Source organism: Mytilus trossulus, chromosome 6 (genome assembly GCF_036588685.1).
Source record: "Mytilus trossulus isolate FHL-02 chromosome 6, PNRI_Mtr1.1.1.hap1, whole genome shotgun sequence".
NCBI classification, from domain to species: Eukaryota; Metazoa; Mollusca; class Bivalvia; order Mytilida; family Mytilidae; genus Mytilus; species Mytilus trossulus.
The window spans coordinates 24,742,178-24,756,476 of NC_086378.1; the positions used below are offsets into that span (position 1 = coordinate 24,742,178).

The window sequence follows — 14,299 nt, forward strand, 5'->3', positions numbered from 1 at the left end:
TTTGGGCCAACTTGAAAACTGGGCCCATCATCAAAAATCTAAGTACATGTTTGGATTCAGCATATCAAAGAACCCCAAGATTTCAATTTTTGTTAAAATCAAACTAAGTTTAATTTTGGACCCTTTGGACTTTAATGCAGACCAATTTGAAAACAGGACCAACCAGATGCTCCGCAGGGCGTAGCTTTATACGACCGCAGAGGTTGAACCCTGAACGGTTGGGGCAAGTATGGACACAACATTCAAGCTGGATTCCACTCTAAATTTGGATTGTGATTAAATAGTTGACACAGCATAGGTTTCTGACACAGAATGAATGTATTCAAATGAACTTAAAATTTTTGTTTTCTCTTAGAGCAATTCACTATGCTGTTGAATATTAATCCTCTCAAAAAAATGTTTGAAGAAATTTTCTTTTTATTTATGAAATTTCAAATGAGAAAAATTGAACCCAATTTTTTATTCACATCCCCCTTTCCCTTATTCCAAAACTAATTTCAATTAAAATATTCTAATGGAGTTTGCAACAATTACTACTCATTTAAATACATCATAAAATATTAAGATGTAAAAAAACTGCTTGTTATCACTGAATGGTAAAGATTATTTAAATTTACCAGTTGGTAGTAAAAAGTGAATATACATTGTATATTGTATATAACAAAGATTTAAGTTGATTCTGGACAAAGAAAGATAACTCCAATTAAAAAAAATTCTTGCAGATATTTCTTGCTTACTATACTGGACAAAGAAAGATAACTCTTAATTAAAAAAAATTTGCTATTTCACAATATTGTGAAATTATATATTTCTTGCCATTGCACAATACTGTGCAATTGAAAAGACTTGCTATTGCACAATACTTAATATAATAATTTTAGATCCTGATTTGGACCAACTTGAAAACTGGGCCCATAATCAAAAATCTAAGTACATGTTTAGATTCAGCATATCAAAGAGGCCCAAGAATTTAATTTTTGTTAAAATCAAACTTAGTTTAATTTTGGACCCTTTGCACTTTAATTTAGACCAATTTTAAAACTGGGCCAAAAATTAAGAATCTACATACACAGTTAGATTTGGCATATCAAAGAACCCCAATTATTCAATTTTTGATGAAATCAAACAATGTTTAATTTTGGACCTCGATTTGGGCCAACTTGAAAACTGGGCCAATAATCAAAAATCTAAGTACATTTTTAGATTCAGCATATCAAAGAACCCCAAGGTTTCAATTTTTGTTAAAATCAAACTAAGTTTAATTTTGGACCCTTTGGACCTTAATGTAGACCAATTTGAAAACTTGACCAAAAATTAAGAATCTACATACACAGTTAGATTCGGTATATTAAAGGACCCCAATTATTCAATTTTGATGAAATCAAACAAAGTTTAATTTTGGACCCTTTGGGCCCCTTATTCCTTAACTGTTGGGACCAAAACTCCCAAAATCAATACCAACCTTCCTTTTATAGTCATAAACCTTATGTTTAAATTTCATAGATTTCTATTTACTTATACTAAAGCTATGGTGCGAAAACCACGAAAAATGCTTATTTGGGTCTCTTTTTGGCCCCTAATTCCTAAACTGTTGGGACCGAAACTCCCAAAATCAATCCCAACCTTCCTTTTGTGGTCATAAACATTGTGTTTAAATTTCATTGATTTCTATTCACTTTAACTAAAGTTATTGTGCGAAAACCAAGAATAATGCTTATTTGGGCCCTTTTTTGGCCCCTAATTCCTAAACTATCGAAACCAAAACTCCCAAAATCAATCCCAACCTTTCTTTTGTGGTCATAAACCTTGTGTCAAAATTTCATAGATTTCTATTAACTTAAACTAAAGTTATAGTGCGAAAACCAAGAAAATGCTTATTTGGGCCCTTTTTGGCCCCTAATTCCTAAAATGTTGGGACCAAAACTCCCAAAATCAATACCAGCCTTCCTTTTATGGTCATAAACCTTGTGTTAAAATTTCATAGATTTCTATTCACTTTTACTAAAGTTAGAGTGCGAAAACTAAAAGTATTCGGACGACGACGACGACGACGACGCCAACGTGATAGCAATATACGACGAAAATTTTTTCAAAATTTGCGGTCGTATAAAAATGGAAATCTACATACACAGTTAGATTTGGCATATCAAAGAACCCCATTTATTCAATTTTTAATGAAATCAAACAATGTTTAATTTTAGACCCCGATTTGGACCAACTTGAAAACTGGGCCAATAATCAAGAATCTAAATACATTTTTTGATTCAGCATATCAAAGAACCCAACCGATTAATTTTTTGTCAAAATCAAACTAAGTTTAATTTTGGACCCTTTGGACCTTAATGTAGACCAATTTGAAAATGGGACCAAAAATTAAGAATCTACATACACAGTTAGATTCCACATATCAAAGAACCCCAATTATTCAATTCTTGATGAAATCAAACAAAGTTTAATTTTGGACCCTTTGGGCCCCTAATTCCTAAACTGTTAGGACCAAAACTCCCAAAATCAATACCAACTTTCCTTTTATGGTCATAAACCTTGTGTTTAAATTTCATAGATTTCTATTTACTTATACTAAAGATATGGTGCGAAAACCAAGAAAAATGCTTATTTGGGTCCCTTTTTGGCCCCTAATTCCTAAACTGTTGGGACCTAAACTCCCAAAATCAATACCAACCTTCCTTTTGTGGTCATAAACATTGTGTTTAAATTTCATTGATTTCTATTAACTTAAACTAAAGTTATTGTGCGAAAACCAAGAATAATGCTTATTTGGGCCCTTTTTTGGCCCCTAATTCCTAAACTGTAGAAACCAAAACTCCCATAATCAATCCCAACCTTCCTTTTGTGGTCATAAACCTTGTGTCTAAATTTCATAGATTTCTATTAACTCAAACTAAAGTTATAGCGCGAAAACCAAGAAAATGCTTATTTGGGCCCTTTTTGGCCCCTAATTCCTAAAATGTTGGGACCAAAACTCCCAAAATCAATACCAACCTTCCTTTTGTGGTCATAAACCTTGTGTTAAAATTTCATAGATTTCTATTCACTTTTACTAAAGTAAGAGTGCGAAAACTAAAAGTATTCCGAAGACGACAAGGACGACGACGACAATGACGACGCAGACGACGACGCCAACGTGATAGCAATATACGACGAAAATTTTTTCAAAATTTGCGGTCGTATAAAAATTAAGAATCTAAATACACAGTTAGATTTGGCATATCAAAGAGCCCCTAGTATTCATTTTTTGATGAAATCAATCAAGTTTAATTTTGGACCCTTTTGGCCCCTTATTCCTAAACTGTTGGGACCAAAACTCCAAAAATCAATCCCATCCATCCTTTTATGGTCATAAACCTTGTGTTAAAATTTCATAAATTTCTATTTACTTATACTAAAGTTATTGTGCAAAAACCAAGAAAAATGCTTATTTGGGACCTTTTTTTTACCCCTAATTCTCGAACTGTTGGAACCAAAACTGTCAAAATCAATTCCAACCTTTCTTTTGAGGTCATAAACCTTGTGTTTAAATTTCATAGACTTCTGTAAACTAATACTAAAGTAATTGTGCGAAAACCTTATTTTGGCCGTTTTTGGCCTCTAATTCCTAAACTGTTGGGACCAAAACTCCCAAAATCAATCCCAACCTTCCTTTTGTGGTCGTAAACCTTTTCTTCAAATTTCATAGATTTTTATTCACTAATACTAAAGTTATAGTGCGAAAACCAAATGTCTTTAGACTACAACGACAATGTTGCCAACTTCATATCAATATATGACCAAAAAATTTCAATTTTTGCAGTCGTGTAAAAATCTAATTAAAAATTTGTAAGGGTTCCGCGGAACCCAGTGTCTCGCCTACTTTTGCTGTAAATTGCAGGCTCAACAAAAATGAGGAAAAAAACCCCAAAAATATTCCTCTTGATACAATCTTCCGATTGTAAGAATCTTTTGTCCAAGGTTGGTTTAAATCCAGGATAGTTTATGAATCTAAAAATGTTTTAAAAACAACTGCAGACTGTACATGTATGTATGGTTAACTGGAAGAAAATCTAAGTCAATTTAAAAGTTGAATACGGAAAAAATGGATTTATTTTTTTACAAAATTTTCTTCTGGATACTATCTTATGATCATAAACAAGCTTCTGTCCAAGTTTGGTACAAACCCAGGATAGTTTAAGAAAGTTATTAAAATTCTAAAAACTTTAACCACAGGGTGAATGTAATGTTTCCCCACAGAAAAACTAAGTCCATTTAAAAGTAAAATATGGAAAAAATGGATTTATTTTTTTACAAAATTTTCTTCTGGATACTATCTTATGATCATAAACAAGCTTCTGTCCAAATTTGGTACAAACCCAGGATAGTTTAAAAAAGTTATTAAAATTCTAAAAACTTTAACCACAGGGTGAATGTAATGTTTCCCCACAGAAAAACTAAGTCCATTTATAAGTAAAATATGGAAAAAATGGAATTTTATTTTTACAAAATTTATTTCTGGATACTATCTTATGATCATAAACAAGCTTCCGTCCAAGTTTAGTAGAAATCCAGTATAGTTTAAGAAAGTTATTAAAATTTCAAAAACTTTAACCACAGAGTGAATATTTGTTGACGCCGCCGACGACGACGGAATGTAGGATCGCTTTGTCTCGCTTTTTCAACTAAAGTCGAAGGCTCGACAAAAATAATATTCCATATAAATAGAACTTTAGTAGGTTTTTCTAAATTAATTGGATTAGAATAAAACAGAATATGCATCTACTGAAAAAATTATATTCACAATTGCAATATGTTGCATGTTTTCCGTGTATATTCTTTTATTTCATTAACCATGTACTTTTTAATGCAATAAAGTAGGAAATGCAAAGAAATTAACCTTATTTAATGCATTGACAATTTGTTTTGTTGCAACATCATCATCAATGTTGTTGTATAACGTCTTGGGAGTGAAATTATCCTATTTATTCTAAATTTAATATTATCAGTTTTATTTTACAATGTTTTATTAGGGATTTATTGTATTCCATTGCAATCAATGCCCTTATACATTTTCTTTGACTTGTTTAAAATGAAATCAAGGGAAATAACTCTTGAACAGTATATCTCAAAATTATCAAAATTGATCTTGACCTGTTTTATGGTTCATGACAAGGTATTCAACTTTTGAAAGAATTTGGTACTTTAATTATCATTCACAAATTTGGAAAAAAAAAATTATGGTTAGAAGGAATGTAACTCCTTGCTGTGTAATTTTTCACTTACAGATCCAACAATGTGGGAAATCATAGCAGTTGTTATAATTTTCTTTTTTTAGGGTGCATTTTAAACAAACTTAGTTTTTTCACTTACTCCTTCTTCTGTCTGAGATGGTAAGGAACATCCATATACTTTTTGCTCTGATTCTATAAAGATATAAACAAGTATTTAAATAAGTTGTGAAATTCATTTTATTTATGTCTTAATGTTGAATAAAATACAATGCAATTCTACAGTATACCGTACTAAGTATGTAAACAATCTTTTAAAAAAAAAAAAAAACCCAATTAATCTGCAAATAACAATTCTCTTTTATGAGCCAGTTTGGTTCAATTTTGTAAAAAAACCAAACAAACATTTCTGATGAATTATTCACTTGTAAGTGAATAATTCCACCTCATTGAATCTGTATTCATGTGATCTTCCATATAACCCCTTAGCTAGATATAGGTTAGGTATTAATAAGGCATGTTTTGTTATTAAAGGAAAAGTTTGTCAACATTGTAAGTGAAACAAGAGTAAACCACTTGATCCACAAAAACTCATTCTTATAAACTAATATAAAAACAACCAGATGCTCCGCAGGGCGTAGCTTTATACGACCGCAGAGGTTGAACCCTGAACGGTTGGAGCAAGTATGGACACAACATTCAAGCTGGATTCAGCTCTAGATTTGGATTGTGATTAAATAGTTGACACAGCATAGGTTTCTGACACAGAATGAATGTGTTCTAATGAACTTAAAATTTTTGTTTTCTCTTAGAGCAATTCACTATGCTGTTGAATATTAATCCTCTCAAAAAAAATGTTTGAAGAAATTTTCTTTTTATTTATGAAATTTCAAATGAGAAAAATTGAACCCAATTTTTTAATCACATCCCCCTTTCCCTTATTCCAAAACTAATCTCAATTAAAATATTCTAATGGAGTTTGCAACAATAACTACTCATTTAAATACATCATAAAATATTAAGATGTAAAAAAACTGCTTGTTATCACTGAATGGTAAAGATTATTTAAATTTATCAGTTGGTAGTAAAAAGTGAATATACATTGTATATTGTATATAACAAAGATTTAAGTTGATTCTGGACAAAGAAAGATAACTCCAATTATAAAAAAATTCTGGCAATAAGATAGTTCTTGCTTACTATTCTGGACAAAGAAAGATAACTCTATTTAAAAAAAAAATTGCTATTTCACAATATTGTGAAATTAGATATTTCTTGCCATTGCACAATACTGTGCAATTGAAAAGACTTGCTATTGCACAATACTTAATATAATAATTTTAGATCCTGATTTGGACCAACTTGAAAACTGGGCCCATCATCAAAAATCTAAGTACATGTTTAGATTCAGCATATCAAAGAGGCCCAAGAATTTAATTTTTGTTAAAATCAAACTTAGTTTAATTTTGGACCCTTTGGACCTTAATGTAGGCCAATTTGAAAACGGGACCAAAAATGAAGAATCTACATACACAGTTAGATTTGGCATATCAAAGAACCCCATTTATTCAATTTTTGATGAAATCAAATAAAGTTTAATTTTGGACCCAGATTTGGACCAACTTGAAAACTGGGCCAATAATCAAGAATCTAAGTACATTTTTAGATTCAACATATCAAAGTACCCAACCGATTCATTTTTTGTCAAAATCAAACTAAGTTTAATTTTGGACCCTTTGGACCTTAATGTAGACCAATTTGAAAACATGACCAAAAGTTAAGAATCTACATACACAGTAAGATTCGGCATATCAAAGAACCCCAATTATTCAATTTTGATGAAATCAAACAAAGTTTAATTTTGGACCCTTTGGGCCCCTAATTCCTAAACTGTTGGGACCAAAACTCCCAAAATCAATACCAACCTTCCTTTTATGGTCATAAACCTTGTGTCTAAATTTCATAGATTTCTATTTACTTATACTAACGTTATGGTGCGAAAACAAAGAAAAATGCTTATTTGGGTCCCTTTTTGGCCCCTTATTCCCAAACTGTTGGGACCTAAACTCCCAAAATCAATACCAATCTTCCTTTTGTGGTCATAAACATTGTGTTTAAATTTCATTGATTTCTATTTACTTAAACTAAAGTTATTGTGCAAAAACCAAGAATAATGCTTATTTGGGCCCTTTTTTGGCCCCTAATTCCTAAACTGTTGAAACCAAAACTCCCAAAATCAATCCCAACCTTTCTTTTGTTGTCATAAACCTTGTATCAAAATTTCATAGATTTCTATTAACTTAAACTAAAGTTATAGTGCGAAAACCAAGAAAATGCTTATTTGGGCCCTTTTTGGCCCCTAATTCCTAAAATGTTGGGACCAAAACTCCCAAAATCAATACCAACCTTCCTTTTGTGGTCATAAACCTTGTGTTTAAATTTCATAGATTTCTATTCACTTTTACTAAAGTTAGAGTGCGAAAACTAAAAGTATTCGGACGACGACGACGCCAACGTGATAGCAATATACGACGAAAATTTTGCGGTCGTATAAAAATCGATGTTTATTTTAACCTATATTATAAAATCAAACAGTCCCAGAAATTTCCAAAAGCACAAGTTTGCTATCTATTTATATCTGTATTTATGCTATATCAGGGTATTTGTACGCTGGCAGTCTTCAGTAGTCAACTTGATTATCAATTAGATGGCATTTGGACAAAAATACCATAAATGATGGTTCATGTTATGGATCCATGTATTTTAAATTGGTTATTTTAGACTTTTTCTAATTTTGATATCCATTTTGGTATGTTATAATTTGAGTCAAAGCACGAGCGGTGCACATGAATTTGACAGCTAATGGAACTTTAAATTGATGTCTTGAGGTTTTCTAGCTGTAATGAAGTGATGATAAATTGGCTTTTACCCAAGCATTTCCTTTAAATGATACACATTACTTTTGGATCAAAACAATCATATTTAACAGAACCAAGTCATATATGTCTGAACATTAAAAATATTTAGAAGTCATTTAAGTTCTGTCTGACTACTGTAAACTCGGAAATTAATGTGTGCATTTATGATTGTGGGTTTTGATGAAAGGACCAAAAAATGACTATTTATTACGATTTAAGGAAAATATCTGCATACAGATATATTGTATATGTATCATCATTTAGAATGTGAGTTTTGATTATTGTTATACTCACAGTGCAGTGATATTGTGTTTTTTTTCGTCAAAACTTCCTCTTCCCTTTTTTATTGGGAAATTATGCGTCATTTTCTTTAAATTGGGAAATTTAAAATAAACCAAAAATTTGACTGAAACTTCAATTTTAAGAGTCTACCCTTGCTATGAAATAAGAACCCTTTTTGTCAGTGATTATTCATAAATAGACCCTCAAATCTACACCTTTAGTAATTTCAGGCATGAACAATGTTTAAATGAGTGTTTTTCAGTTTGAATTTATGCACAATTACTACTAAGACTGCACTGTTTGGGAAAAAAGTTGTCCTTTTGGGAATAATTTTAAGCCATTTTTTTTTCAAAATGAGATTTTTCTCCAGGGGAAAAGCCTTTGTTCTCCGCTAATTTATGGCAAACAATATCACTGCAGTTGCATTATTTGCAATAATAAGAACATTGCAATAATATCTGAATTAACAGTACCTTTTTCTTGTTTCTTTCTACTGCCTATTCCATGTCCTTGTTTCCATCCAAGCTTCTTTAAAAGCTTTATTCCTACACTTAGTCTGCAATATACAGGAAAAGTCATTAGGTAACTAGTAATTAAATTATCTTCATTACCCAATTGTAAAAAAATTGATTCAGCCATTTTCATTCCTTACACTGTTCAGAAAAGGTTACCAGTTACATCAGTTTTCTATATAACTTGATACAATGGAATAATTGACTTTGAAAAATTTGATAACTACAGTTAATTGAATGAAGAAAGACCATCCTATGCCTTTAGCAAAGATAAACTATGTGACTGTCATACAAGTGAGAGGTTTAGCTAGCTATAAAATCAGGTTTAATCCACAATTTTCTACATTTAGAAATGCCTGTATCAAGTCAGGAATATGACAGTTGATTTCCATTAGCTTGATTTGTTTAAGTTTTTGTTTTTGCCATTTGATAATGGACTTTCTCAATTTTATTTCTATTGGGAATTTTCCTTGAGTGTCAGTATTTTTGTTATTTCACTATTTTCTAAAATAATTCATAAATTAAAAATGTGATCATTTTAATAAGCTTGTCATTATATTTTTGCAACAAAATTATATCGCTGAATTTAGGATGAAGTAAATCAATATAATATTTTATTGCAGTTCTCCTTACAATTGGGAAAATCTATAGTGAGCTGATTCATGCATTTTTATGCTCCATTTATGGGCATTATGTTTTTGGTCTGCATTTCCATTTATTCATCCATCCGTCCGTCTGTCCAAATACAGGTTAAAGTTTTTGGTCAAGATAGTTTTTGATGATATAGGAAGTTCAATCAACTCTTGACACTTTTTTGTTACTTTCAATTAAGAAAATTATAATTTTGCGAGAATATATTACATGAATCATTGTATACTGAATATGTTTGGTCAGGCATCTTACTTTTCAGGTAGAATGTAATCTGTTAAGGCTGATGTTCCTTCAAAGACAGTTCCCGTCATTAAGGCCTGTCCTTCATCATAACGTCTCTTTCTTCTTTCTTCTGTAGAAAATTTCTCTGATGTAACCAGTTTTCTTGGAGCTATCCCATGTTCATTGAAATCCTATAACAAATAGTAAATTAATAAATCATGTAATCCTCTGATCAATAAAAATTAATATTACAATTTGAAATTTGAAATTTAAGGGCATTCCTTGAATTTACAGTGTTTACATGTACTTCATTGACAATAATTGAACATTTACCTCATCATCCATAAAATCTTCTGGTTTCTGTCGCATTGAGTCATACTTTTTGTCTCTGCTGGATACAAATTCTGAGGGTGCAAAACCTTTCAAAATAAAAAAAAACAAAACTGTTAGGTATTTGGCACAACTTTTTGGAATTTTGGATCCTCAATGCTCTTCAACTTTGTACTTGTTTGGCTTTATAAATGTTTTGATATGAGCATCACTGATGAGTCTTATGTATAAGAAACACGCGTCTGGCGTACTAAATTATAATCCTGGTACCTTTGATAAATAATTAGGTTTCAGATCACTTAAAAGAAGACTACAATATAAATGGGGGTAAAAAATGTTGTTTTTGAAAATTTAAAGAGACACAAAACAAATTAATAACATAGTCAATAAAGTATAAAGAGTAGCTTAAGTACTTTTACTTTTATGGGAATTTTACCTACTAATAGTTTTACAAGGTCTACATGTATGTCATACAGTTCAAAGACATAAAGTCACTTTGAACAATAGACAGTAAACATTTTGAAGTAGAAAGAACTAGTTATAATACATGTTGACCTCAATAAAATGCATGCATCCCCACAATACTTTATATGGGAACATTTAACAGCACCCTGTTACATCCTACATTTACAGCATACAAGAGATTTCATTCTCAAAAAGTAGTTCTAATTTTACAAAGACATCTAAAGTTCAGCATCTAATACAGGGGTTGAAGTCATAAAACTTTGCTCAGTGTTCTGAGCACAAAAATCATGCTCAAAACACAAAATCCTGTATTTTGATTGGTTGATTCTTGAGTCTGAGTACAAAAATCTTGTTCGAAAGTTTCATGACTGTAAGGCCAGGTCTTGTTGCTCTTTTTAAGATATGGGGACACACTATTGTTAAAAGACAAACTACGTCTCATTATCAGTTTCATTTTATGACTTAGGCTTAATCACAGAAATTCAAAGTAAAATGGACACATATTTGTTCAAGTTTCATATTAAGTTCAGGAAAATAAAAAAAAACTTCATGCAAGTATGATGATTCATATTCAGTGCTCCAGCGAGAAATCAAAAGGGGCAGGGTGCCAGTGGAGGGCAGGGCACTTTTCACGAGTTAACGAATCTCTTTTTTTTTTTTACTGTATATGTTGTTTTTTTAAAATAAAGATGCATTTCAACTATAGTCTGTATTTCATTGTTTGTGTAGTTAAGAATTATATAGTACAACTTCATCAACATATTAACATTGTTTTTATAGCTTAACTTCACTGTACCTAGTGTCAAAGAATATTTGTTTCATCTATATAAGAATTACAGCTTTTATTACAACATGTGGCCAATTTCTTTGTGTATTACTAATTTAGCAATGTTTAGAACATGGATTGCTTAAAGTATAATTATCAAAAAGAAATTGAAATATATTTTTTTTAATATGTTCAAAGACAGTTAATTACCTTAAGGTAACATTATAATGTTATTTTATATTCAATTGGTAATTTATTCTTATTTTTGATTCTAGATAATATTTATACAGCACAAATTTGTAATAAGCTAAAACAGGGGAAGTAACTCCAAAATCTATTTCCAACATGTTGCGTTAATTAAATACTGTGCTTGTCGCTAACAAGTTAAGATAGAAGGCATTTCTGTGAAGGCATAGTTTTATTTTTATGACTTAAATTCAATTCTAAAGTCATGAAAGTCTTCATTTATACACTCTTCCATTGTGACTTGGAGATCAAAAATGCCTACCCAAGCTAAACACACTACTCGCTGACACATTCATCAAATGTATGAAAACAAGATACATTGCCCTAATTAAATTACCTAGTTATTAAACCTTTGAAGTCTTTATCATTGTCATGACATGATTAACCTGTGGACAATCACACAGGTGTCATATATATGTAATTAACTTGGAGATCAGAAATTGATGAAACAAAAGGCAATTTTACCAAAATGGCACAAGAGAATTTTGGAAAAAGACGTCAGGGCAGAAGGGCGCGGATGAAGGCACCCAGGGCGCGGCTGAGGGCACCAAGGGCGCTGCGCCCTTCTATTTTGGGCTAGCGAGAACACTGATATGTTAACCAACTTGAATTAATATGACCTTACTTTTAACTGTCAGAATTACCATTCAAAAGTATATAATCATTACTATAAATTAATAGACATTAAAATTCACCTAGAATCTGTTCAAAATGTAATGACTAAATGAGTAAAAACCTAGTATGCTTATAACAAAATTTTCTTTGAAATAATTCTGTGAAATTGCTAATTTTCATCATGACTGAAAAGCTGAAACTTATTGCTGTTTTCAAATCACTTGTCAACTTATCTTTATCTACATGATCTACGTGTTGTATCTAAAGTTTCCAAAATTGATTTTACCATCTTTAGATCCAACAGAGTTAAAATATCCTGCAGAAAATCCTCCAGTAAATGCTCCATGGAATCTTTGTCTGCCTTTATTATCTTTCACCTTCAAGTCTCCAACAAAAACTGGCTTCTTCAATGGTGCATCTGTAATATAGTGATTTTTGTTTATCATTTATGTAGATACATGTAATTACCAATCTATCTAAATGTATATTTTGAATTTTTCCCCCATAAAACCAGTTTTTCCTGCTAGATGCAAGTATGTTAAACATGTTCTTAAATACATAATACCCTATCATTGTTTTCTATATCCCTTTGTGGTTTATTTATTTTTCAAATTTCAGAATATTTTAATTTAATACCATTTTCTTTCCATGTAATATTTGTATGTTTAACTTTTCATTCATCACACATTTTCCTTTGCACCTAAGCTGTGCGATTGATGACAAAAGTTGCCATAGCTAAGGTTACTGGCTGCATACAGAAAAAAAAAGATGTATATCAATGTATATGTAGTTATATTACCTTCAGGTATATTTTTTATAAATCATAATCCTTTTATATGTTTTTTTTTTAATCAAATTTGAAGTATGTATCATACATGTTTCCCTTTTTAATGAATATACAATGTACCAATGCAAAATTTTTTTTTTCTTAAATCAAGTTGTCCACTGCAAAAAATTACACATTATGATGTCATTTACCAGATACAAGTTAAGGCCCACCTGTTTCCCTGAATTATTTAAGTCTAAAGCATTTCAAGATTGTCATTCTGTAGGGTTGTCTATAAATAATCTATCAGGAGCCTCTGGCCTTTGTTAGTCTTGTATTATTTTTAATTTTAGTTTCGTGTGTACAATTTTGAGTTTATAATGGCGTTCATTATCACTGAACTAGTATATATATTTGTTTAGGGGCCAGCTGAAGTACACCTCCTGGGTCGGGAATTTCTTCCTGCATTGTTAGACCTGTTGGTGACCTACTGCTCTTGTCTTCTCTATGGTCGGATTGTTGTCTCTTTGACACATTCCCCATTTCCATTCTCAATTTTATGTTCCATCAGTAAAATTTATATTAGCTCGATTCTGTACGACTAAAGGAGGGTGAACATCTTCTTAGATTTAAATATCCCCAATATTTTGAGCATTAATCATATAAATAGCAACCAACTTTTTCATCTGTTTGATCAACAAGTGTTGGAAATGACAAAGCCTACATTTTTGTTAACTGGTGATGAAAGTCACATGACAGATTCAAATATCTACTGTATCTCAAGTTGTTTTTTCAAGAATGAATAACATTGGTCCACCTGAGGTCAATTGGTGTAAATTATTCGATTGAATAATAGAATCTTACTGTGACATATTGACAAAACATACCCGTAGCCAGGGGGTTCGGACGAAACCCCCCCCCCCCCTTGAAAACAAATAAGCACTTTTAAAGTCAATGTTCTGTTCGAATTGTGAATGTTAAAGTTGACTTTGGGAGTCCAACTAACACCCAACACCCCCCCCCCCCCCCCCCCCCCCCCCTCTTGGAAATTCCTGGCTACGGGCCTGCAAAAGCATTGTGACATACAATAAAAAGTAGGAAATGTACAGGAAACTGTAGGAATTTTCAAGTCATTATTTAATTATTTACATGGAGACGCTTGAGATCAGGATATACACAAATTCACAAACAACATGAACAAAGGAGAGAAATGTCAAATTACTCTACCATAGAATCAGAATAATGATGCTAAAACTGTGATATGTTTTCTGTACTTTTGCTAGTACTTTCATCCATTCTCTTTAAAA

At 31.3% G+C, this 14,299-nt stretch overlaps 1 protein-coding gene across 2 annotated transcripts in view; it reads right to left on the reverse strand.

Annotated features, from left to right (window-relative positions):
• LOC134720974 (G patch domain-containing protein 1-like) overlaps positions 1-14,299 on the reverse strand; it is a 39,536-nt gene that overhangs the window by 22,034 nt on the left and 3,203 nt on the right. For both annotated transcript variants that reach the window (XM_063583603.1, XM_063583602.1), the window contains exons 2-6: positions 12,513-12,644; positions 10,138-10,223; positions 9,835-9,995; positions 8,893-8,975; positions 5,362-5,414 (exon numbers count right to left, since the gene is read on the reverse strand). In XM_063583603.1, the coding sequence (XP_063439673.1) occupies positions 5,362-5,414; positions 8,893-8,975; positions 9,835-9,995; positions 10,138-10,223; positions 12,513-12,644 (515 nt within the window). The remainder of the gene's footprint in view (positions 1-5,361; positions 5,415-8,892; positions 8,976-9,834; positions 9,996-10,137; positions 10,224-12,512; positions 12,645-14,299) is intronic.